The sequence below is a fragment of the Salvelinus namaycush genome, unplaced genomic scaffold (assembly GCF_016432855.1).
Source record: "Salvelinus namaycush isolate Seneca unplaced genomic scaffold, SaNama_1.0 Scaffold2469, whole genome shotgun sequence".
Classification (NCBI taxonomy): domain Eukaryota; kingdom Metazoa; phylum Chordata; class Actinopteri; order Salmoniformes; family Salmonidae; genus Salvelinus; species Salvelinus namaycush.
The window spans coordinates 1-26,019 of NW_024059307.1; the positions used below are offsets into that span (position 1 = coordinate 1).

The 26,019-nt window shown below is 49.3% G+C and overlaps 1 protein-coding gene across 1 annotated transcript; it reads right to left on the reverse strand.

Annotated features, from left to right (window-relative positions):
* Positions 1-7,693: 7,693 nt before the first annotated feature.
* LOC120038992 (synaptotagmin-7-like) lies at positions 7,694-25,593 on the reverse strand. The gene is made up of 7 exons (XM_038984521.1): positions 25,258-25,593; positions 24,949-25,068; positions 24,668-24,815; positions 18,302-18,474; positions 17,003-17,117; positions 8,771-8,970; positions 7,694-7,899 (listed from the first exon to the last, which is right to left on the reverse strand). The coding sequence occupies exons 1-7, from the start codon at positions 25,591-25,593 to the stop codon at positions 7,795-7,797; spliced, it is 1,197 nt and encodes a 398-aa protein (XP_038840449.1). The 3' UTR covers positions 7,694-7,794.
* Between the last annotated feature and the right edge of the window lie 426 nt (positions 25,594-26,019).

Sequence of the window (26,019 nt, forward strand, 5' to 3'; positions counted from 1 at the left end):
ATCTGAGATAACAGCTAGTGTCCCTGTTTCTGTCTGAGATAACAGCTACTGTCATTGTTTCTGTCTGAGATAACAGCTACTGTCCCTGTTTCTGTCTGAGATAACAGCTACTGTCCCTGTCATTGTTTCTGTCTGAGATAACAGCTACTGTCATTGTTTCTATCTGAGATAACAGCTACTGTCATTGTTTCTATCTGAGATAACAGCTACTGTCCCTGTCACTGTTTCTGTCTGAGATAACAGCTACTGTCCCTGTCATTGTTTCTGTCTGAGATAACAGCTACTGTCCCTGTTTCTATCTGAGATAACAGCTACTGTCATTGTTTCTATCTGAGATAACAGCTACTGTCATTGTTTCTATCTGAGATAACAGCTACTGTCATTGTTTCTATCTGAGATAACAGCTACTGTCCCTGTCACTGTTTCTGTCTGAGATAACAGCTACTGTCCCTGTTTCTATCTGAGTTAACAGCTACTGTCATTGTTTCTGTCTGAGATAACAGCTACTGTCCCTGTTTCTATCTGAGTTAACAGCTACTGTCATTGTTTCTGTCTGAGATAACAGCTACTGTCATTGTTTCTATCTGAGATAACAGCTACTGTCCCTGTCACTGTTTCTGTCTGAGATAACAGCTACTGTCCCTGTCACTGTTTCTGTCTGAGATAACAGCTACTGTCCCTGTCACTGTTTCTGTCTGAGATAACAGCTACTGTCCCTGTTTCTATCTGAGTTAACAGCTACTGTCATTGTTTCTGTCTGAGATAACAGCTACTGTCATTGTTTCTATCTGAGATAACAGCTACTGTCCCTGTTTCTATCTGAGATAACAGCTACTGTCATTGTTTCTATCTGAGATAACAGCTACTGTCATTGTTTCTGTCTGAGTTAACAGCTACTGTCCCTGTTTCTATCTGAGATAACAGCTACTGTCATTGTTTCTATCTGAGATAACAGCTACTGTCATTGTTTCTATCTGAGATAACAGCTACTGTCATTGTTTCTATCTGAGTTAACAGCTACTGTCCCTGTTTCTATCTGAGATAACAGCTACTGTCATTGTTTCTGTCTGAGATAACAGCCACTGTCCCTGTTTCTATCTGAGATAACAGCTACTGTCCCTGTCATTGTTTCTGTCTGAGATAACAGCTACTGTCATTGTTTCTATCTGAGATAACAGCTACTGTCATTGTTTCTATCTGAGATAACAGCTACTGTCCCTGTTTCTATCTGAGATAACAGCTACTGTCATTGTTTCTGTCTGAGTTAACAGCTACTGTCCCTGTTTCTATCTGAGATAACAGCTACTGTCATTGTTTCTGTCTGAGATAACAGCTACTGTCCCTGTCACTGTTTCTATCTGAGATAACAGCTACTGTCCCTGTCACTGTTTCTATCTGAGATAACAGCTACTGTCATTGTTTCTGTCTGAGATAACAGCTACTGTCCCTGTCATTGTTTCTGTCTGAGATAACAGCTACTGTCCCTGTCACTGTTTCTATCTGAGATAACAGCTACTGTCATTGTTTCTGTCTGAGATAACAGCTACTGTCCCTGTCACTGTTTCTATCTGAGATAACAGCTACTGTCCCTGTTTCTATCTGAGTTAACAGCTACTGTCATTGTTTCTGTCTGAGTTAACAGCTACTGTCCCTGTCATTGTTTCTGTCTGAGATAACAGCTACTGTCATTGTTTCTATCTGAGATAACAGCTACTGTCCCTGTCATTGTTTCTGTCTGAGATAACAGCTACTGTCCCTGTTTCTATCTGAGATAACAGCTACTGTCCTTGTCCCTGTTCTGTCTGAGATTACAGCTACTGTCCCTGTTTCTATCTGAGATAACAGCTACTGTCCCTGTTTCTATCTGAGATAACAGCTACTGTCCCTGTCATTGTTTCTATCTGAGATAACAGCTACTGTCCCTGTTTCTATCTGAGATAACAGCTACTGTCCCTGTTTCTATCTGAGATAACAGCTACTGTCATTGTTTCTGTCTGAGTTAACAGCTACTGTCCCTGTCATTGTTTCTATCTGAGATAACAGCTACTGTCCCTGTTTCTATCTGAGATAACAGCTACTGTCATTGTTTCTGTCTGAGATAACAGCTACTGTCCCTGTTCTGTCTGAGATTACAGCTACTGTCCCTGTTTCTATCTGAGATAACAGCTACTGTCCCTGTTTCTATCTGAGATAACAGCTACTGTCCCTGTTTCTGTCTGAGATAACAGCTACTGTCCCTGTTTCTGTCTGAGATTACAGAGCTAGTGTCATTGTTTCTATCTGAGATAACAGCTACTGTCCCTGTTTCTGTCTGAGATAACAGCTACTGTCCCTGTTTCTATCTGAGATAACAGCTACTGTCCCTGTTTCTATCTGAGATAACAGCTACTGTCCCTGTTTCTGTCTGAGATAACAGCTACTGTCCCTGTTTCTGTCTGAGATTACAGAGCTAGTGTCATTGTTTCTATCTGAGATAACAGCTACTGTCCCTGTTCTGTCTGAGATTACAGAGCTAGTGTCGTTACCACAACACACAGTAACCATGCTAAGGCTCATCTCTCAGCATGACCTCTACGATAACATGCCTTGTTAGTGTTGTCAACCAGACTTGTGCAGTGTGCAGAGCCAGGCTAGTAGAGACATTATCCTAGCAACACATAGCTACCTGCTCCCTACCCCTACTCCCTGACTCTTAGTCCCCTACCCCCTACTCCTTGACTCCTAGTCCCCTAGCCCCTACTCCCTACCCCCTACTCCCTGACTCCTAGTCCCCTACCCCCTGCTCCCTACCCCCTACTCTCTGACTCCTAGTCCCCTACCCCCTAGTCCCCTACCCCCTGCTCCCTACCCCCTACTCCCTGACTCCTAGTCCCCTACCCCCTGCTCCCTACCCTCTACTCTCTGACTCCTAGTCCCCTAGCCCCTGCTCCCTACCCCCTACTCCCTGACTCCTAGTCCCCTAGCCCCTACTCCCTGACTCCTAGCCCCCTACCCCCTACTCCCTGACTCCTAGTCCCCTACCCCCTGCTCCCTACCCCCTACTCTCTGACTCCTAGTCCCCTACCCCCTACTCCCTGACTCCTAGTCCCCTACCCCCTACTCCCTGACTCCTAGTCCCCTACCCCCTACTCCCTGACTCCTAGTCCCCTACCCCCTACTCCCTGACTCCCAGTCCCCTAGCCTGCACGGCTCATTATTTTTAGCTGAATCCTCCCTGAATCCTGTGACCGCAGGGCCTGGGGGGAGGGGGGTGAGGAGGGATTGAGGAGAGAGAAAGGGAGAGGGAGGCTGTTATGAGAGTTGTGGGAGGCTGGGGAGAGGGACTTGGAGAGGAGAGGGAGGGCTGTGGAGAGGGGAGAGAGGAGAGAGGAGAGGGGAGAGAGGTGAGGGAGGGAGGGCTGTGGAGAGGGGAGAGAGGAGAGGGGAGAGAGGAGAGAGGAGAGGGGAGAGGGGAGAGAGGTGAGGGAGAGCTGTGGAGAGAGGAGAGAGGAGGGCAGTGGAGAGGGGAGAGGAGAGGGGAGAGAGTCTGTTCTGCTCCTCTCTGACAGTTGAATGGGAACGTAACGTGCTGTGACACCCCAGGCACTAGGCTGTCAAAACAGGGTTCCTCTGTTCCTCCGTTGGATGATTGTTCTGAAGGGGACTGGAGTGGCCCAGCATGTTACAGCACACTGACTAACCACTCACGCAAGAGGGAGAGAGAGAGATAGAGGATAGAGGGGGAGGGAGAGAGAGAGGAGAGGAGAGGAGATAGTTTTTTGCTTTGGCAATGTAAACATATTTCCCCATGTCAATAAAGCCCCTGTGTATTGAGAGAGGGGAGAAGGGGGGGGGAAGAGAGAGAGAGACAGAGAGAGAGAGAGAGGGAGGGAGGGAGGGAGGGAGGGAGGGAGGGAGAGAGAGAGAGAGAGAGAGAGAGAGAGAGAGAGAGAGAGAGAGAGAGAGAGAGAGAGAGAGAGAGAGAGAGAGAGAGAGAGAGAGAGAGAGAGAGAGAGAGAGAGAGAGAGAGAGAGAGAGAGAGAGAGAGAGAGAGAGAGAGAGAGAGAGAGAGAGAGAGAGGGAGGGAGGGAGGGAGGGAGGGAGGGAGGGAGGGAGGGAGGGAGGGAGGGAGGGAGGGAGAGAGAGAGAGAGAGAATGTGTATCATCACACAATCCCATATAGCTTGTGGTGTGCCCTGTATATACAGAACACTTTGGTATGGAAGTACACTGACTGTCTATGGGTCTGATGTTCTCTTACAAATCACAGTACTGGTTTCCATCTGATTTCTTACATTCAAACACCAAAAAACAAAGAGCCCCCCCCAAGGCATTCCCATTGAATGTGGCAAAAAATAATGCTGTGCAATAGGAAAATCTTAGAGCAAAGTGTTCTGGCCAGCTGGGTTGATGAGGTCAGGACAGAACAGAAGAAAACAGCAGAATTAGCAGAAAAATACAAATGTTTCCACTCTCTTCCAGAACATTACACAGAGCGGTTTAGACAAAATCATGAAATGAGAGATTCTCCTGCCCCTGTCTTCCACAGCCACAGACAGACAAATACACGTACAGCCTACAAATCACAATCTACAAGCATCTCTTCCTCATATCTCTCTAGCTCCAGATCCCTGATTGACCCAAACCGACCTCCGGACCTGAATCACAGTTCTGTCCCAAAATGGCACCCTATGCCCTAATGTAGTGCACTTTTTTTGACCAGAGCTCATTAGGAAGCAGTGCACTACATAGGGAATAGGGTGCCATTTGGGACTTAAACCTATCCTAGCTCAGACCAGACCTCTCCATTCTACTGCTGCTCACCCCTTCAGATCCCACTCCCTGTAGTCACCGTCACCTTCATTACCATCTTCAGCATTATCAGTGTTATCATTTACATCAAGAAAACTATTATTATTATTATTACATTTTTCAAAAAGTGCAGATAAAATTCCCCCAAGCCCTCGTTGGAAGGAGGGGCTAAAGAAAGAAAGAGAGAAGGGGAAACCAGTTAGAGAGCGAGAGAGAGAGAGTGATAGATGGAGAGGAAACCAGTTAGAGAGAGAGAGTGATAGATGGAGAGGAAACCAGTTAGAGAGAGAGAGAGAGAGATAGATGGAGAGGAAACCAGTTAGAGAGAAAGAGAGAGAGAGATAGAGAGATAGATGGAGAGGAAACCAGTTAGAGAGAGAGAGTGATAGATGGAGAGGAAACCAGTTAGAGAGAGAGAGTGATAGATGGAGAGGAAACCAGTTAGAGAGAGAGAGTGATAGATGGAGAGGAAACCAGTTAGAGAGAGAGTGATAGATGGAGAGGAAACCAGTTAGAGAGAGAGAGAGAGAGAGAGAGATAGATGGAGAGGAAACCAGTTAGAGAGAGAGAGAGAGAGAGATAGATGGAGAGGAAACCAGTTAGAGAGAGAGAGTGATAGATGGAGAGGAAACCAGTTAGAGAGAGAGAGATAGAGTGATAGATGGAGAGGAAACCAGTTAGAGAGAGAGAGTGATAGATGGAGAGGAAACCAGTTAGAGAGAGAGAGTGATAGATGGAGAGGAAACCAGTTAGAGAGAGAGTGATAGATGGAGAGGAAACCAGTTAGAGAGAGAGAGTGATAGATGGAGAGGAAACCAGTTAGAGAGAGAGAGAGAGAGAGAGATGGAGAGGAAACCAGTGAGAGAGAGAGAGTGATAGATGGAGAGGAAACCAGTTAGAGAGAGAGAGTGATAGATGGAGAGGAAACCAGTTAGAGAGAGAGAGTGATAGATGGAGAGGAAACCAGTTAGAGAGAGAGAGAGAGAGATGGAGAGGAAACCAGTGAGAGAGAGAGAGTGATAGATGGAGAGGAAACCAGTTAGAGAGAGAGAGTGATAGATGGAGAGGAAACCAGTTAGAGAGAGAGAGTGATAGATGGAGAGGAAACCAGTTAGAGAGAGAGAGTGATAGATGGAGAGGAAACCAGTGAGAGAGAGAGAGTGATAGATGGAGAGGAAACCAGTGAGAGAGAGAGAGTGATAGATGGAGAGGAAACCAGTGAGAGAGAGAGAGTGATAGATGGAGAGGAAACCAGTTAGAGAGATAGCGTGATAGATGGAGAGGAAACCAGTTAGAGAGAGAGAGAGAGTGATAGATTAAGACAGAGAGAAGAGAAACCAGTTAGAGAGAGAGAGAGTGATAGATGGAGAGGAAACCAGTTAGTGAGAGAGAGAGATAGAGTGATAGATGAAGACAGAGAGAAGGAGAAGATATCCTACATAAGAGGTTTGAATGGTGTGCTGCGTTAGTGAACACACACACACAGACACACAGACACAGACACACACACACACACACACACACCAGACCGCACCAGACCACGGCTCAATAAAACTCAGCTTTTTGCTTCTTCTATATCGTTGGAAGAACATTTTGATTGGTATTCTTCAGTTGTTAGATTTTTATGAAAAATGACATCATAGTATTTCTTTTGTTGTTGTTTTGTCTTCTGGTTTTTCTCTGCTCGTCGTCAGGGCTTTCTTCTTCCTGTACCAGGAATACCAGGATGAAGCCTTCCGGATTGGGAAGTTGACTGTTTTCCTCCTGTCATCCCAGTTCAGTTCATTTCGTTTTTAAATAATCTCTACGTTTGTTGGAGCTACAACACAGCACACAGACGACAAGGGGTCAAGTAAGGGGGAGAGTCACTAATATTGTGCCAGAGAGAGAGAGAGAGCGAGAGAGAAAGAGAGAGAGAGAGAGGGACGTCACACAGGAGAGGAGGAGAGAGGGACGTCACACAGGAGAGAAGAGATGGGGACGTCACACCATAAGTTTCCATAGTATTGTCTAGAGGGGTTGTGTCTGTCTCAGACTTACTTTATACTCATAGTATTTTTACGTGGGATATTTGTTAATATTTGTACACAGGCATTATTATTATATATATTTTTTAAAGCTGTGATTCATTGGGACATCATTTCCAAAATGGCTCCAGAAACAGATACAAGTAGGGTCTGTAGAACAGTCAAAGACCAGGGATGGGGAAGACAGGGAAGAGAAACCAGGGATGGGGAAGACAGGGAAGAGAAACCAGGGATGGGGAAGACAGGGAAGAGAAACCAGGGATGGGGAAGACAGGGAAGAGAAACCAGGGATGGGGAAGACAGGGAAGAGAAACCAGGGATGGGGAAGACAGGGAAGAGAAACCAGGGATGGGGAAGACAGGGAAGAGAAACCAGGGATGGGGAAGACAGGGAAGAGAAACCAGGGATGGGGAAGACAGGGAAGAGAAACCAGGGATGGGGAAGACAGGGAAGAGAAGACCAGGGAAGGCTCAGACAGGGAAGATAAACTAGGGATGGGGAAGACAGGGAAGAGAAACCAGGGATGGGGAAGACAGGGAAGAGAAGACCAGGGAAGGCTCAGACAGGGAAGAGAAGACCAGGGAAGGCTCAGACAGGGAAGATAAACTAGGGATGGGGAAGACAGGGAAGAGAAGACCAGGGAAGGCTCAGACAGGGAAGAGAAAAACCTCAGAGACAGACACTCACACACACAGAGGCAGACAAACAGAAACAGGGGGACCATTGGCAGAGTGAAGGAGGGAGACAGGGGTTGAATAAAAAGAAAACAGGAAGAAATATAGAGAGAAGCAGAAATAGATAGAGAGGAGGAGAGGAGGAGAAGAGAGCCGAGGGGTTTAAAGGTATAGAGAGCGGATGGCTAATTGTACCCGTGTTTCGCAGCCTGGCAGCTAGTCAGTGCTGTGCATAAGGATGGGGATTGGACGTTGGAGGGAGGGGGAGGGTATGGGGCCATGGAAGAGAGTCTGCGGGACGATCAGGCCTTGAGAGCGTGCCATTGGGCCACATTAGTACGCGGCCGGCCCATCATGTCCTTCCAGTGTTTCACTTCCGCTGGACCACTCTTCCATGATAAGTAGATCTGAGAGAGAGAGAGAGAGAGAGAGAGAGAGAGAGAGAGAGACAGAGAGACAGAGAGAGAGAGAGACAGAGAGACAGAGAGAGAGAGAGAGAGAGAGAGAGAGAGACAGAGAGACAGAGAGACAGAGAGAGAGAGAGAGAGAGAGAGAGAGAGAGACAGAGAGACAGAGAGAGAGAGAGAGAGAGAGAGAGAGACAGAGAGACAGAGAGAGACAGAGAGAGAGAGAGAGAGAGAGAGAGAGAGAGAGAGAGACAGAGACAGAGACAGAGACAGAGACAGAGAGAGAGAGAGAGAGAGAGAGAGAGAGAGAGACAGAGAGACAGAGAGACAGAGAGAGAGAGAGAGAGAGAGAGAGAGAGAGAGAGAGAGACAGAGAGAGAGAGAGACAGAGAGAGAGAGAGAGACAGAGACAGAGAGAGAGAGAGAGAGAGAGAGAGAGAGAGAGAGAGAGAGACAGAGAGAGAGAGAGAGAGAGAGAGAGAGAGAGACAGAGAGAGAGAGAGAGAGAGAGAGAGAGAGAGAGAGAGAGACAGAGAGAGAGACAGAGAGACAGAGAGAGAGACAGAGAGACAGAGAGAGAGAGAGAGAGAGAGAGAGAGAGAGACAGTGTCTGTCAGACCAACCCACCTGCACGTGTCCTCTATGCCATTGCTGTATGTATGGTTATTTTGACCCTTGATTACTGTTGTTACTGTTGTCCTGTTGACAATATTAATTAGTATATTATTAATGCTGATTAAGCTTTGGCAATATGTACATTGTTACGTCATGCCAATAAAGCAAATTGAATTAAAATTGAGAGAAAGAGGCTATCACTATGAGCCAATCAGAGATGCTCAGGTAAAGTGGGAGGGGGCAGAGCGTTGGTTACCTTGCCGATGACGTCGTTGCGGCTGAGCCGGTCCTTGTCCATTACGGTGATGATGATGGTGGTCTCCCGGAGGACGTGGGCCGGAACCTCGAAGGGGAAAGACTCATTGAAGACGGGGTTGAGACAACACTTTATGGTCACAGTCTTCTTCTTCTCAATGCGCTTGTCCTTGTGCATCAGCCACAGCTTCACATAGGGATCTGAAAGGAGGAGGAAGAGGAGGAGGAAGAGGTGGAGAAGGAGGAAGAGGAGGAGGAAGAAGAGGAGGAGGTGGAGAAGGAGGAAGAGGAGGAGGAAGAAGAGGAGGAGGTGGAGGACAAAGAGGAGGAAGAGGAGGAGGAGGTGGAGAAGGAGGAAGAAGAGGAGGAGGTGGAGAAGGAGGAAGAAGAGGAGGAGGAAGAAGAAGAGGTAGAGGAGGAGGAAGAAGAGGAGGAGGTAGAGAAGGAGGAAGAGAAGGAGGAGGAAGAGGAGGAGGAAGAGGAAGAGGTGGAGAAGGAGGAAGAGGAGGAGGAGGAAGAGGATGAAGAGGAGGAGGAGGAAGAGGAGGAGGTAGAGAAGACGGAAGGATGAAGAAGAGGAGGAGGATGTGGAGAAGGAGGAAGAGGAGGAGGAAGAAGAGGAGGAGGTAGAGAAGGAGGAAGAAGATGAGGAGGTGGAGAAGGAGGAAGAAGAGGAGGAGGAAGAAGAGGAGGTAGAGGAGGAGGAAGAAGAGGAGGAGGTAGAGAAGGAGGAAGAGAAGGAGAAGGAAGAGGAGGATGACGAAGAGGAGGAGATGGAGAAGGAGGAAGAGGAGGAGGAAGAGGATGAGGTAGAGAATACGGAAGGAGGAAGAAGAGGAGGAGGTAGAGTAGGAGGAAGAGGAGGAGGTGGAGGTAGAGTAGGAGGAAGAGGAGGAGGAAGAAGAGGAGGAGGTGGAAGTCAAGGAGGAGGAGGGAAAGAAGAGGAATACAACAGGTTAGGACACACACATGGATACAATATCAAATAAATATCTAATCCACAACTTCCACTGATTCTGATTGAGCAGGGTGTCAATCCACTGATTCTGATAGAGCAGGGTGTCAATCTACTGATTCTGATAGAGCAGGGTGTCAATCCACTGATTCTGATAGAGCAGGGTGTCAATCTACTGATTCTGATAGAGCAGGGTGTCAATCTACTGATTCTGATAGAGCAGGGTGTCAATCTACTGATTCTGATAGAGCAGGGTGTCAATCTCCTGATTCTGATAGAGCAGGGTGTCAATACACTGATTCTGATAGAGCAGGGTGTCAATCCACTGATTCTGATAGAGCAGGGTGTCAATCTACTGATTCTGATAGAGCAGGGTGTCAATCCACTGATTCTGATAGAGCAGGGTGTCAATCTACTGATTCTGATAGAGCAGGGTGTCAATCTACTGATTCTGATAGAGCAGGGTGTCAATCTCCTGATTCTGATAGAGCAGGGTGTCAATCTACTGATTCTGATAGAGCAGGGTGTCAATCTACTGATTCTGATAGAGCAGGGTGTCAATCTACTGATTCTGATAGAGCAGGGTGTCAATCTACTGATTCTGATAGAGCAGGGTGTCAATCTCCTGATTCTGATAGAGCAGGGTGTCATCCACTGATTCTGATAGAGCAGGGTGTCAATCTACTGATTCTGATAGAGCAGGGTGTCAATCTCCTGATTCTGATAGAGCAGGGTGTCAATCCACTGATTCTGATAGAGCAGGGTGTCAATCTACTGATTCTGATAGAGCAGGGTGTCAATCTCCTGATTCTGATAGAGCAGGGGTGTCAATCCACTGATTCTGATAGAGCAGGGTGTCAATCCACTGATTCTGATAGAGCAGGGTGTCAATCTACTGATTTTGATAGAGCAGGGTGTCAATCTCCTGATTCTGATAGAGCAGGGTGTCAATCTCCTGATTCTGATAGAGCAGGGTGTCATCCACTGATTCTGATAGAGCAGGGTGTCAATCTACTGATTTTGATAGAGCAGGGTGTCAATCTCCTGATTCTGATAGAGCAGGGTGTCAATCTCCTGATTCTGATAGAGCAGGGTGTCAATCCACTGATTCTGATAGAGCAGGGTGTCAATCTCCTGATTCTGATAGAGCAGGGGTGTCAATCCACTGATTCTGATAGAGCAGGGTGTCAATCCACTGATTCTGATAGAGCAGGGTTGTCAATCTACTGATTCTGATAGAGCAGGGTGTCAATCTCCTGATTCTGATAGAGCAGGGGTGTCAATCCACTGATTCTGATAGAGCAGGGTGTCAATCTACTGATTCTGATAGAGCAGGGTGTCAATCCACTGATTCTGATAGAGCAGGGTGTCAATCTACTGATTCTGATAGAGCAGGGTGTCAATCTACTGATTCTGATAGAGCAGGGGTGTCAATCTACTGATTCTGATAGAGCAGGGTGTCAATCTACTGATTCTGATAGAGCAGGGTGTCAATCTACTGATTCTGATAGAGCAGGGTGTCAATCTCCTGATTCTGATAGAGCAGGGTGTCAATCTACTGATTCTGATAGAGCAGGGTGTCAATCTCCTGATTCTGATAGAGCAGGGTGTCAATCTCCTGATTCTGATAGAGCAGGGTGTCAATCTCCTGATTCTGATAGAGCAGGGTGTCAATCTACTGATTCTGATTGAGCAGGGTGTCAATCCACTGATTCTGATAGAGCAGGTTGTCAATCTCCTGATTCTGATAGAGCAGGGTGTCAATCCACTGATTCTGATAGAGCAGGGTGTCAATCCACTGATTCTGATAGAGCAGGGTGTCAATCTCCTGATTCTGATAGAGCAGGGTGTCAATCCACTGATTCTGATAGAGCAGGGTGTCAATCTCCTGATTCTGATAGAGCAGGGTGTCAATCTACTGATTCTGATAGAGCAGGGTGTCAATCTCCTGATTCTGATAGAGCAGGGTGTCAATCTCCTGATTCTGATAGAGCAGGGTGTCAATCCACTGATTCTGATAGAGCAGGGTGTCAATCTCCTGATTCTGATAGAGCAGGGTGTCAATCTACTGATTCTGATAGAGCAGGGTGTCAATCTACTGATTCTGATAGAGCAGGGTGTCAATCTACTGATTCTGATAGAGCAGGGTGTCAATCTACTGATTCTGATAGAGCAGGGTGTCAATCTCCTGATTCTGATAGAGCAGGGTGTCAATCCACTGATTCTGATTGAGCAGGGTGTCAATCTCCTGATTCTGATAGAGCAGGGTGTCAATCTCCTGATTCTGATAGAGCAGGGTGTCAATCTACTGATTCTGATAGAGCAGGGTGTCAATCTACTGATTCTTATAGAGCAGGGTGTCAATCTCCTGATTCTGATAGAGCAGGGTGTCAATCTCCTGATTCTGATAGAGCAGGGTGTCAATCCACTGATTCTGATTGAGCAGGGTGTCAATCTCCTGATTCTGATAGAGCAGGGTGTCAATCTCCTGATTCTGATAGAGCAGGGTGTCAATCTCCTGATTCTGATAGAGCAGGGTGTCAATCTCCTGATTCTGATAGAGCAGGGTGTCAATCTCCTGATTCTGATAGAGCAGGGTGTCAATCCACTGATTCTGATAGAGCAGGGTGTCAATCTCCTGATTCTGATAGAGCAGGGTGTCAATCTACTGATTCTGATAGAGCAGGGTGTCAATCTCCTGATTCTGATAGAGCAGGGTGTCAATCTACTGATTCTGATAGAGCAGGGTGTCAATCTCCTGATTCTGATAGAGCAGGGTGTCAATCTCCTGATTCTGATAGAGCAGGGTGTCAATCTCCTGATTCTGATAGAGCAGGGTGTCAATCCACTGATTCTGATAGAGCAGGGTGTCAATCTCCTGATTCTGATAGAGCAGGGTGTCAATCCACTGATTCTGATAGAGCAGGGTGTCAATCTCCTGATTCTGATAGAGCAGGGTGTCAATCTACTGATTCTGATAGAGCAGGGTGTCAATCTCCTGATTCTGATAGAGCAGGGTGTCAATCTCCTGATTCTGATAGAGCAGGGTGTCAATCTCCTGATTCTGATAGAGCAGGGTGTCAATCCACTGATTCTGATAGAGCAGGGTGTCAATCCACTGATTCTGATAGAGCAGGGTGTCAATCTCCTGATTCTGATAGAGCAGGGTGTCAATCTCCTGATTCTGATAGAGCAGGGTGTCAATCTACTGATTCTGATAGAGCAGGGTGTCAATCTACTGATTCTGATAGAGCAGGGTGTCAATCTCCTGATTCTGATAGAGCAGGGTGTCAATCTACTGATTCTGATAGAGCAGGGTGTCAATCTCCTGATTCTGATAGAGCAGGGTGTCAATCTACTGATTCTGATAGAGCAGGGTGTCAATCTACTGATTCTGATAGATCAGGGTGTCAATCTCCTGATTCTGATAGAGCAGGGTGTCAATCTCCTGATTCTGATAGAGCAGGGTGTCAATCTACTGATTCTGATAGAGCAGGGTGTCAATCTCCTGATTCTGATAGAGCAGGGTGTCAATCTCCTGATTCTGATTGAGCAGGGTGTCAATCTCCTGATTCTGATAGATCAGGGTGTCAATCTCCTGATTCTGATAGAGCAGGGTGTCAATCTACTGATTCTGATAGAGCAGGGTGTCAATCTACTGATTCTGATAGAGCAGGGTGTCAATCTACTGATTCTGATTGAGCAGGGTGTCAATCTACTGATTCTGATAGAGCAGGGTGTCAATCTCCTGATTCTGATAGAGCAGGGTGTCAATCCACTGATTCTGATAGAGCAGGGTGTCAATCTACTGATTCTGATAGATCAGGGTGTCAATCTCCTGATTCTGATAGAGCAGGGTGTCAATCTCCTGATTCTGATAGAGCAGGGTGTCAATCTACTGATTCTGATAGAGCAGGGTGTCAATCTCCTGATTCTGATAGAGCAGGGTGTCAATCTCCTGATTCTGATTGAGCAGGGTGTCAATCTCCTGATTCTGATAGATCAGGGTGTCAATCTCCTGATTCTGATAGAGCAGGGTGTCAATCTACTGATTCTGATAGAGCAGGGTGTCAATCTACTGATTCTGATAGAGCAGGGTGTCAATCTACTGATTCTGATTGAGCAGGGTGTCAATCTCCTGATTCTGATAGAGCAGGGTGTCAATCTCCTGATTCTGATAGAGCAGGGTGTCAATCCACTGATTCTGATAGAGCAGGGTGTCAATCTCCTGATTCTGATAGAGCAGGGTGTCAATCCACTGATTCTGATAGAGCAGGGTGTCAATCTCCTGATTCTGATAGAGCAGGGTGTCAATCTACTGATTCTGATAGAGCAGGGTGTCAATCTCCTGATTCTGATAGAGCAGGGTGTCAATCTCCTGATTCTGATAGAGCAGGTTGTCAATCTCCTGATTCTGATAGAGCAGGGTGTCAATCCACTGATTCTGATAGAGCAGGGTGTCAATCTCCTGATTCTGATAGAGCAGGGTGTCAATACACTGATTCTGATAGAGCAGGGTGTCAATCTCCTGATTCTGATAGAGCAGGGTGTCAATCTACTGATTCTGATAGAGCAGGGTGTCAATCTACTGATTCTGATAGAGCAGGGTGTCAATCTACTGATTCTGATAGAGCAGGGTGTCAATCTCCTGATTCTGATAGAGCAGGGTGTCAATCTCCTGATTCTGATAGAGCAGGGTGTCAATCTCCTGATTCTGATAGAGCAGGGTGTCAATCCACTGATTCTGATAGAGCAGGGTGTCAATTTACTGATTCTGATAGAGCAGGGTTGTTAAACCCTAAACCTCAACTAAATATGTTAATAAATCATGTGGAAATGGAGCAAGTTGAGGTGACTAAACTCATTTTGACACCTGGTCTTCAATGAGATCCGGAGGGCCGCGTTGAAAATTGGTTATATTTCCTTGCCTGTTAACATTTGCAAAAAATATTCCTCTATCCATCGTTTTTTTGTAATTTCCGATGCTCCCCAACGGTGTAGCTCTCATGTGGGTGATTGTATCCCCTCGCAGGCTATATGTTCATCACCCTGGTCTTACAGAGCGCCATGAGTTGGGTTTGTTCTCGTGTCGTCGTCGTACCAACCAAACAGACAAAACATACATGTCATCTCTGTATTCCTGGTGCAGTAATAGTCTCTGAAAACAGTTAAATACTGTCACCGGACTAAACCTGAAAGAGTGACCACAGAACACCCTATTAAAGCTAGAGACTTATTCATTCTATGGCTGTGCAGACAAAAAGATGGATAGAGAGAGAGAGAGAGTTTAGCTGAAGCAGACATAAGGTAGCCCAGAGGCAGTAGATTCTTCTGCTAGATATAGAGCTATAGCTAGCCACAGCTGTGGCGTGATGCGTGCCTCTGTCAGAGAAGGTCACCTTGCTATTGGAACTGTCTGTGTGCGTGTTTGTGAGTGTGTGAGTGTGAGTGTGTGTGTGTGTGTGTGTGCATGTGTGTGTGTGTGTGTGTGTTTGTGGTGTTGTGACTCGACTAGATGACCCCTAGACTGTAATATTCCACTCACTGTGTGGTCGCCGCGACAAATAATGTATGAAAAGAACAGCCTTAGAATCACTTATAATGGAGTCCGATGTCACAGTACCACTCAGGACTTATAATGGAGTCTGATGTAGTAGTACCACTCAGGACAGCATTAACACTAAGGACTTATAATGGAGTCTGATGTCACAGTAACACTCAGGACTTATAATGGAGTCTGATGTCACAGTAACACTCAGGACTTATAATGGAGTCTGATGTCACAGTACCACTCAGGACTTATAATGGAGTCCGATGTCACAGTGACACTCAGGACTTATAATGGAGTCTGATGTCACAGTAACACTCAGGACTTATAATGGAGTCTGATGTCACAGTAACACTCAGGACTTATAATGGAGTCTGATGTCACAGTAACACTCAGGACTTATAATGGAGTCTGATGTCACAGTAACACTCAGGACTTATAATGGAGTCTGATGTCACAGTAACACTCAGGACTTATAATGGAGTCTGATGTCACAGTAACACTCAGGACTTATAATGGAGTCTGATGTCACAGTAACACTCAGGACTTATAATGAAGTCTGATGTCACAGTAACACTCAGGACTTATAATGGAGTCTGATGTCACAGTAACACTCAGGACTTATAATGGAGTCTGATGTCACAGTAACACTCAGGACTTATAATGGAGTCTGATGTCACAGTAACACTCAGGACTTATAATGGAGTCTGATGTCACAGTAACACTCAGGACTTATAATGGAGTCTGATGTCACAGTAACACTCAGGACTTATAATGGAGTCTGATGTCACAGTAACACGCAGGACTTATAATGAAGTCTGATGTCACAGTAACACTCAGGACTTATAATGGAGTCTGATGTCACAGTAACACTCAGGACTTATAATGGAGTCTGATGTCACAGTAACACTCAGGACTTATAATGGAGTCTGATGTCACAGTAACACTCAGGACTTATAATGGAGTCTGATGTCACAGTAACACTCAGGACTTATAATGGAGTCTGATGTCACAGTAACACTCAGGACTTATAATGAAGTCTGATGTCACAGTACCACTCAGGACTTATAATGGAGTCTGATGTCACAGTAACACTCAGGACTTATAATGGAGTCCGGTGTAACAGTAAAACCCAGGACTCCAGACCACACATGCAGTCTTGGACACGGGGGGTTCTAGCCCCGGATTGGCCGATCGTCTGTACCCATAATTTCTTCCTGTGTCTCTATGTCTATCATCCAACCTCTGTTCTTCCACCTGTTCTATGAGAAACAGTCAAACATGGTTAGGAACAGTAAATACGGGACTAGAACTCAATAGATCCTACAGACTCCTGAGACTCCCAGAGACTCCCAGAGACTCCCTGAGACTCCCAGAGACTCCCGAGACTCCCAGAGACTCCCAGAGTCTTCCCGAGACTCCCAGAGACTCCCAGAGTCTTCCCGAGACTCCCAGAGACTCCCAGAGTCTTCCCGAGACTCCCAGAGTCTTCCAGAGACTCACAGAGCCTCCCAGAGACTCCCAGAGTCTTCCAGAGACTCCCAGAGACTCCCAGAGTCTTCCCGAGACTCCCAGAGACTCCCAGAGACTCCCAGAGACAACGGCTTTGAGAAAGGGATTCAGGAGGTGATGGTGGAGGGAACGAGGGAGGAAAGGACGGAGACCCAATGTCCATGGCTTTGAGAGGGTTACATAGGAGGGAGGGAAGGAGGGAAGGAGAGAAGACTAACCTGATGTTCCTCCTATATCCATGGCTTTGAGATTGCGTGCTTTGATGATGTTCACAGTGATGGTGTTGGCTGTTGGGTTATAGCACAGAGACACCAGCAGGTCCCCTCGCCTCCCCTGGGGAACACACACACACAGACAGACAGACAGACAGACAGACAGACAGACAGACAGACAGACAGACAGACAGACAGACAGACAGACAGACAGACAGACAGACAGACAGACAGACAGACAGACAGACAGACAGACAGACAGGCAGGCAAAACAGACAGACAGACAGACAGACAGACAGGCAGACAGTGTCAGAGACAGAGAGAGAGAGAGAGACAGACAGACAGACAGACAGACAGACAGACAGACAGACAGACAGACAGACAGACAGACAGACAGACAGACAGACAGACAGTGTCAGAGACAGAGAGAGAGAGAGAGAGACAGACAGACAGACAGACAGACAGACAGACAGACAGACAGACAGACAGACAGACAGACAGACAGACAGACAGACAGACAGACAGACAGACAGACAGACAGACAGACAGACAGACAGACAGACAGTTAGTCACTTTTTACATGCAGTGTAGACACATCACCCTTGATCTGGGCCTATACTCACAAAGCATCTTAGTGTAGGAGGACTGACCTCAGAACAGTTTCACATGTTAAATCATAATGACTAATAGGGGAAACCTAATAGGGGAAACCTGATCCTAGATCAAAGTAGTAAACCTACTCTGAGACACTTGGTGAGTACGGGCCCTGGTCTGGGACAGTTTATTGGACAATGATTAAACCTAGAGAAATAAGCTGTAAATAGGTATGATGAATGGAGAAAGACTGTCCAGTCTTACAACCTGGATTTGTTGAATGGCGAAAGACTGTCCAGTCTTACAACCTGGATTTGTTGAATGGCGAAAGACTGTCTAGTCTTACAACCTGGATTTGTTGAATGGCGAAAGACTGTCCAGTCTTACAACCTGGATTTGTTGAATGGCGAAAGACTGTCCAGTCTTACAACCTGGATTTGTTGAATGGCGAAAGACTGTCCAGTCTTACAACCTGGATTTGTTGAATGGTGAAAGACTGTCCAGTCTTACAACCTGGATTTGGTGAATGGAGAAAGACTGTCCAGTCTTACAACCTGGATTTGTTGAATGGAAAAGACTGTCCAGTCTTACAACCTGGATTTGGTGAATGGAGAAAGACTGTCCAGTCTTACAACCTGGATTTGTTGAATGGAGAAAGACCGTCCAGTCTTACAACCTGGATTTTGGTAAAGTTGACCCAACCCTACTCACAGCTCCATCCATGCAGGGTTTGAGCTCCTTCCAGAAGGTCTGCATGTGTCCCAAGTCACTGAGCTTGTTGAGAGGGATGGATACCTCCCCGATGGGGTCGTTACGACTGAATCGGTCAAAGTCCAACACCTGGAGGTACAGAGTCCTCTCCCTCACCTTCTCATACGGGAAACCTGGGTGGGAGAGGGGGGAGACAGGCAGAAACAGCGAGAAGAAGAAACAGCGACAGTGAGAGATATGGATAGAAAACCGTTATGTGAAAACAGTCACACTTTTGGAAAGAGGTATTTTGACCTCAATAGGACTTCCTGGTTAAATAAAAGACTGAAATATATCCTCAACAAGAACCTGAGCAAATCACATCAAATTGTATTGGTCATGTACACAGTTAGCAGGTGTTATGGTGTTATGCAGCAAAATGCTTAGGTCACTATCAATCGATGCAGTAAATGGAAAACAAGCACGCAATAATAAAAAATTATAAACTTATTTAAAAAATGTAGCACAGCAGCGGCAGCATACACAGGACTTCTGGACATGGGAGGAAATTCTGGACGGTGAGGGACCCTGGGCACAACGTGGAGAATATCGCCGCCCTCGTGAAGAGCTGGAGGCAGCTAAAGCCGAGAGGCGGTGGTATGAGGAGGCAGCACGGAAGTGAGGCTGGAAGCCTGAGAGTCAAGCCCCAAAATTTATTGGGGGGGGGCCTACAAGGGAGTGTGGCGAAGTCAGGTAGGAGACCTGCGCCAACTCCCCGAGCTTACCGTGGAGAGCGAAAGTACGGGCAGACACCGTGTTATGCGGTAAAGCGCACGGTGTCTCCTGTACGTGTGCTTAGCCCGGTGCGGTACATTCCAGCTCCTCGTATCGGCCGGGCTAGATTGGGCATTGAGCCACTGGTCGGGCTACGGGGAGCATTCAACCAGGTAAGGTTGGGCAGGCTCGGTGCTCAAGGGAGCCAGTACGCCTGCACGGTCCGGTATATCCGGCGCCACCTCCCCGCCCCAGCTCAGTACTACCAGTGCCTACACCACACACCAGGCTTCCAGTGCGTCTCCAGAGCCCTGTTCCTCCTCCACGCACTCGCCCTGGGGTGCATGTCTCCAGCCCGGTACCACCAGTTCCGGCACCACGCACCAAGCCTCCTGTGCGTCTCCAGAGCCCTATGCGCCCTGTTGCTGCTCTCCGCACTAGCCTTCAGGTGCGTGTCCTTAGCCCGGTACCACCAGTTCCGGCACCACGCACCAGGCCTACTGTGCGCCTCAGCCGGCCAGAGTCTGCCGTCTGCCCAGCGCCGCCTGCACTGCCCGTCTGCCCAGCGCTGTCTGAGCTGTCCGTCTGCCCAGCGCCGTCAAAGCCGCCCGTCTGTCATGAGCCTTCAAAGCCGCCCGTCTGTCCTGAGCCGCCAGAGCCGTCCGTCAGTCAGGAGCCGCTAGAGCCGCCCGCCAGACAGGAGCCGCCAGAGCCACCCGCCAGACAGGAGCCGCCAGAGCCACCCGCCAGACAGGAGCCGCCAGAGCCGGCCGCCAGACAGGAGCCGCCAGAGCCGCCCGCCAGACAGGAGCCGCCAGAGCCGCCCGCCAGACAGGAGCCGCCAGAGCCGCCCGCCAGACAGGAGCCGCCAGAGCCGCCCGCCAGACAGGAGCTGCCAGAGCCGCCAGCCAGCCATGACCTGCCAGAGCCGCCAGCCAGCTTTGACCTGCCAGGGCTGCCAGCCAGCCATGACCTGCCAGAGCCGTCAGCCAGCCATGACCTGCCAGAGCCGTCAGCCAGCCATGACCTGCCAGAGCCGTCACTCAGTCCAGAGCTGCCCCTCAGTCCGGTGCTGCCCCTCAGTCCGGTGCTGCCCCTCAGTCCGGTGCTGCCCCTTGGTCCAGTGGGGTTGATATGGAGGGTCGCCATTAAAAGGAGGCCACGGAAGCGGGGATTAACTATGGTGGGGTGGGGGCCACGTCCAGAGCCAGAGCCAGAGCCGTGGACAGATGCCCACCCAGACCCTCCCCTATAGGTTCAGGTTTTGCGGCCCGAGTCCGGGGGGGGGGGGGGGTACTGCCACGTTCCTGACCTTATTTCCTTTGTTTAGTATTGTTTAGTTGGTCAGGACGTGAGCTGGGTGGGCATTCTATGTTATGTGTTTCTATGTTGGGTTGTCAACTAGCCTGATATGGTTCTCAATCAGGGGCAGGTGTTTTACGTTTCCTCTGATTGGGAATCATATTAAGGTAGGCTGTTCTCACTGTTTGTTTGTGGGTGATTGTTGCTGTGTCTGTGTTTGTTCGCCACACGGTACTGTTTCGTTCGTTTGTTCCTGTTCGTGCGTTCATGTTTTATTATGTTCTCAAGTTCAGGTCTGTTCACGTCGTTTATTGTTTTGTAGTTTGTTTTTTCGTCTTCGTTTAATAAACGATAGTATGTATTCAAACCACGCTGCGCTTTGGACCGATCCTTGCTCCTCCTCAGACGAGGAGGAAGACGAACGTTACAAGGACATCTATATATAAGCCTATATATGTCAATCTAGAATAGCATTATCTATTTTGAATGATATTTGAATGGAGTTGACGGAGAGAGAAAGACGGAGAGAGAGTGCTCACGCATGCACTGATTTAAATCAAAGATATTCGAGTGATAGGCTGATTTCAAACTCTGCCGCCGCAATTAAAAAAAGTATAATCTTTACAATTAATAAAACAAGGTGACCCCTGAAAGCCAGATGGAGATGGGTAAATTAGACGTGTATTCTGTCTTTATATTACTGTAGGATGGGCTATGCTGCAGAAAATGTAGGCCTACATGTCACAAGAAAAAAGTTACCATGAGATGACAGGTCTACATGCATTGTGAACTATGCTCCGCACTGAGATGGGATGTCTGTCCCCACCCTGAGATGGGCCGCCTGTCCTCACCCTGAGATGGGCTGTCTGTCCCCACCCTGAGATGGGCGGGCTGTCTGTCCCCACCCTGAGATGGGCTGGCTGTCTGTCCCCACCCTGAGATGGTCTGTCTGCCTGTCCCCACCCTGAGATGGGCTGTCTGTCTGTCCCCACCCTGAGATGGTCTGTCTGTCTGTCCCCACCCTGAGATGGTCTGTCTGTCCCCACCCTGAGATGGGCTGTCTGTCTGTCCCCACCCTGAGATGGGCTGACTGTCTGTCCCCACCCTGAGATGGGCTGACTGTCTGTCCCCACCCTGAGATGGGCTGCCTGTCCCCACCCTGAGATGGGCCGCCTGTCCCCACCCTGAGATGGGCCGTCTGTCCCCACCCTGAGATGGGCTGTCTGTCCTCACCCTGAGATGGGCTGTCTGTCCCCACCCTGAGATGGGCTGTCTGTCCCCACCCTGAGATGGGCTGTCTGTCCCCACCCTGAGATGGGCTGCCTGTCCCCACCCTGAGATGGGCTGTCTGTCCCCACCCTGAGATGGGCTGCCTGTCCCCACCCTGAGATGGTCTGCCTGTCCCCACCCTGAGATGGTCTGCCTGTCCCCACCCACCCTGAGATGGGCTGCCTGTCCCCACCCTGAGATGGGCTGCCTGTCCCCACCCTGAGATGGGCCGCCTGTCCCCACCCTGAGATGGGCCGCCTGTCCCCACCCTGAGATGGGCCGCCTGTCCCCACCCTGAGATGGGCCGTCTGTCCCCACCCTGAGATGGGCCGTCTGTCCCCACCCTGAGATGGGCCGTCTGTCCCCACCCTGAGATGGGCTGTCTGTCCCCACCCTGAGATGGGCCGCCTGTCCCCACCCTGAGATGGACTGTCTGTCCCCACCCTGAGATGAGCTGCCGAGATGGGCCGTCTGTCCCCACCCTGAGATGAGCTGCCGAGATGGGCCGTCTGTCCCCACCCTAAGATGGGCCGTCTGTCCCCACCCTGAGATGAGCTGCCGAGATGGGCTGCCTGTCCCCACCCTGAGATGGGCTGTCTGTCCCCACCCTGAGATGGGCTGTCTGTCCCCACCCTGAGATGGGCCGTCTGTCCCCACCCTGAGATGGGCTGTCTGTCCCCACCCTGAGATGGGCCGCCTGTCCCCACCCTGAGATGGGCTGCCGAGATGGGCCGTCTGTCCCCACCCTGAGATGGGCCGTCTGTCCCCACCCTGAGATGGGCCGCCTGTCCCCACCCTGAGATGAGCTGCCGAGATGGGCCGTCTGTCCCCACCCTGAGATGGGCCGTCTGTCACCTCCCTGAGATGGGCCGTCTGTCCCCCCCCTGAGATGGGCCGTCTGTCCCCACCCTGAGATGGGCCGTCTGTCCCCACCCTGAGATGGGCCGTCTGTCCCCACCCTGAGATGGGCCGCCTGTCCCCACCCTGAGATGGGCTGTCTGTCCCCACCCTGAGATGGGCTGCCGAGATGGGCCGTCTGTCCCCACCCTGAGATGGGCCGTCTGTCCCCACCCTGAGATGGGCCGTCTGTCCCCACCCTGAGATGGGCCGCCTGTCCCCACCCTGAGATGGGCCGCCTGTCCCCACCCTGAGATGGGCTGCCGAGATGGGCCGTCTGTCCCCACCCTGAGATGGGCCGTCTGTCACCTCCCTGAGATGGGCCGTCTGTCCCCACCCTGAGATGGGCTGCCGAGATGGGCCGTCTGTCCCCACCCTGAGATGGGCCGTCTGTCACCTCCCTGAGATGGGCCGCCTGTCCCCACCCTGAGATGGGCTGCCGAGATGGGCCGTCTGTCCCCACCCTGAGATGGGCCGTCTGTCCCCACCCTGAGATGGGCTGTCTGTCCCCACCCTGAGATGGGCCGCCTGTCCCCACCCTGAGATGGGCTGCCGAGATGGGCCGTCTGTCCCCACCCTGAGATGGGCTGTCTGTCCCCACCCTGAGATGGGCCGCCTGTCCCCACCCTGAGATGAGCTGCCGAGATGGGCCGTCTGTCCCCACCCTGAGATGGGCCGTCTGTCACCTCCCTGAGATGGGCCGTCTGTCCTCCCCCTGAGATGGGCCGTCTGTCCCCACCCTGAGATGGGCCGTCTGTCCCCACCCTGAGATGGGCTGCCTGTTCCCACCCTGAGATGGGCTGCCTGTCCCCACCCGGAGCGTTGAGGATTCATCATGCAGAGTCCGTAGAGCAGCCAGATTTAGACATCTCATATAATTGAACAGTTCCGTTTCACGTTATGCTGTTCATACAAATCGTTTATTATAATTTACCGGTTTTCTCACAGTTATTTATCCCGAGAAAAGGGAGTGGTTTTGCATTGTAAATCCCGGTAAATCTCGGTTTCCTGCCATTCAACCCTAATGGGCAGTCCAAACAAAGGATCCAGGTCCGGGAAGTCGAATTTCTGGTTGAATTTCAGGTGAGTGACCACCGATCTAATATCCAAAAGGTATTTTCCACTGCAGGTAATAGTCTTAGAAACGTTCTGAGCAAATAATGTAAGAAATAACACACAAGGAGATAGAAAGAGGGCTTGTGTAAGGTACCGTAACACAGGTATGAGAAGAGCATTCTAATAACACACAAGGAGATAGAAAGAGGGCTTGTGTAAGGTACCGTAATACAGGTATGAGAGGGGCATTCTACCGTAATACAGGTATGAGAAGAGCATTCTAATAACACACAAGGAGATAGAAAGAGGGCGACCTTGTGTAAGGTACCGTAACACAGGTATGAGAAGAGCATGCTAGTGTAATACAGGTATGAGAAGATCATTATACCGTAACACAGGTATGAGAAGAGCATTGTACCGTAATACAGGTATGAGAAGAGCATTGTACCGTAATACAGGTGTGAGAAGAGCATTGTACCTTAATACAGGTATGAGAAGAGCATTGTACCGTAACACAGGTATGAGAAGAGCGTGCTAGTGTAACACAGGTATGAGAAGAGCATTATACCGTAACACAGGTATGAGGAGAGCACTGTACCGTAACACAGGTATGAGAAGAGCACTGTACCGTAATACAGGTATGAGACGAGCATTGTACCGTAATACAGGTATGAGAAGAGCATTGTACCGTAACACAGATATGAGAAGAGCATGCTAGTGTAACACAGGTATGAGAAGATCATTATACCGTAACACAGGTATGAGAAGAGCATTGTACCGTAACACAGGTATGAGAAGAGCACTGTACCGTAACACAGGTATGAGAAGAGCATTGTACCGTAACACAGGTATGAGAAGAGCACTGTACCGTAACACAGGTATGAGAAGAGCACTGTACCGTAATACAGGTATGAGACGAGCATTGTACCGTAATACAGGTATGAGAAGAGCATTGTACCGTAATACAGGTATGAGAAGAGCATTGTACCGTAATACAGGTATGAGACGAGCATTGTACCGTAATACAGGTATGAGAAGAGCATTATACCGTAATACAGGTATGAGAAGAGCATTAGAATCCCCACGTACCCTCGAACAGGAAGGTCTCGTTCCAGTGAGGGTTGAGGTTCTTCCTCTTGATCTTGGTCTCCAGCTTGTGCTTCTTGTCCGGCAGCAGGTAGAGCTTGACGAAGGGGTCAGAGGTCCCAGAGAAGTCCTTGGCAGGGAGCTCCTGACCCTTCATAATAACAACAACATATGTCAATTAGCAGTCGTTACTTCAAGTAAAGCGTACGTACAATTTCGTAGACGTTGTCTTGAGGGGGAATTAAAAACCCACAATTCTGGCTTTGTAACCGTGTCACTGATACCTTGAGGATCTTGACGGTCAGAGTGGAGTCCTGGAAGCTGTAACCAACAGAGAACTGGATCCGTCCCAGCTTCTCACTGACAGCACCTTCACCATCGTCATCCTCAGAGCCTGGGGACAACTGGGGTGTTTGGGGGGGGGGGGGGGCAGACGAATACAAACAGAAGCTCAGGATGAAAATCTATACACACGCAGACAGACGCACGCACGTGGAAACAACACATACACGGACACAACACACACACACAATCTTTTCACACACACAGCTCTTTGTTGACTACAGACAGTGGGAGTGGAGGTGGTGGGGTGCCAGCCTGGGTCTGGGGTGTCTGGAGAGTGGAGGTGGTGGGGTGCCAGCCAGGGTCTGGGGTGTCTGGAGAGAGGAGGTGGTGGGGTGCCAGCCAGGGTCTGGGGTGTCTGGAGAGTGGAGGTGGTGGGGTGCCAGCCAGGGTCTGGGGTGTCTGGAGAGTGGAGGTGGTGGGGTGCCAGCCAGGGTCTGGGGTGTCTGGAGAGTGGAGGTGGTGGGGTGCCAGCCAGGGTCTGGGGTGTCTGGAGAGTGGAGGTGGTGGGGTGCTAGCTGGATTTTGGGGCGTCTCGTCTTATCATGGTGGCTGGCTGGGGGCCACTGAGAGGGATGTTTTATCATGGTGGCTGGCTGGGGGCCACTGAGAGGGATGTTTTATCATGGTGGCTGGCTGGGGGCCACTGAGAGAGATGTTTTATCATGGTGGCTGGCTGGGGGCCCACTGAGAGAGATGTTTTATCATGGTGGCTGGCTGGGGGCCGCTGAGAGAGATGTTTTATCATGGTGGCTGGCTGGGGGCCACTGAGAGAGATGTTTTATCATGGTGGCTGGCTGGGGGCCACTGAGAGAGATGTTTTATCATGGTGGCTGGCTGGGGGCCACTGAGAGAGATGTTTTATCATGGTGGCTGGCTGGGGGCCACTGAGAGAGATGTTTTATCATGGTGGCTGGCTGGGGGCCACTGAGAGAGATGTTTTATCATGGTGGCTGGCTGGGGGCCACTGAGAGAGATGTTTTATCATGGTGGCTGGCTGGGGGCCACTGAGA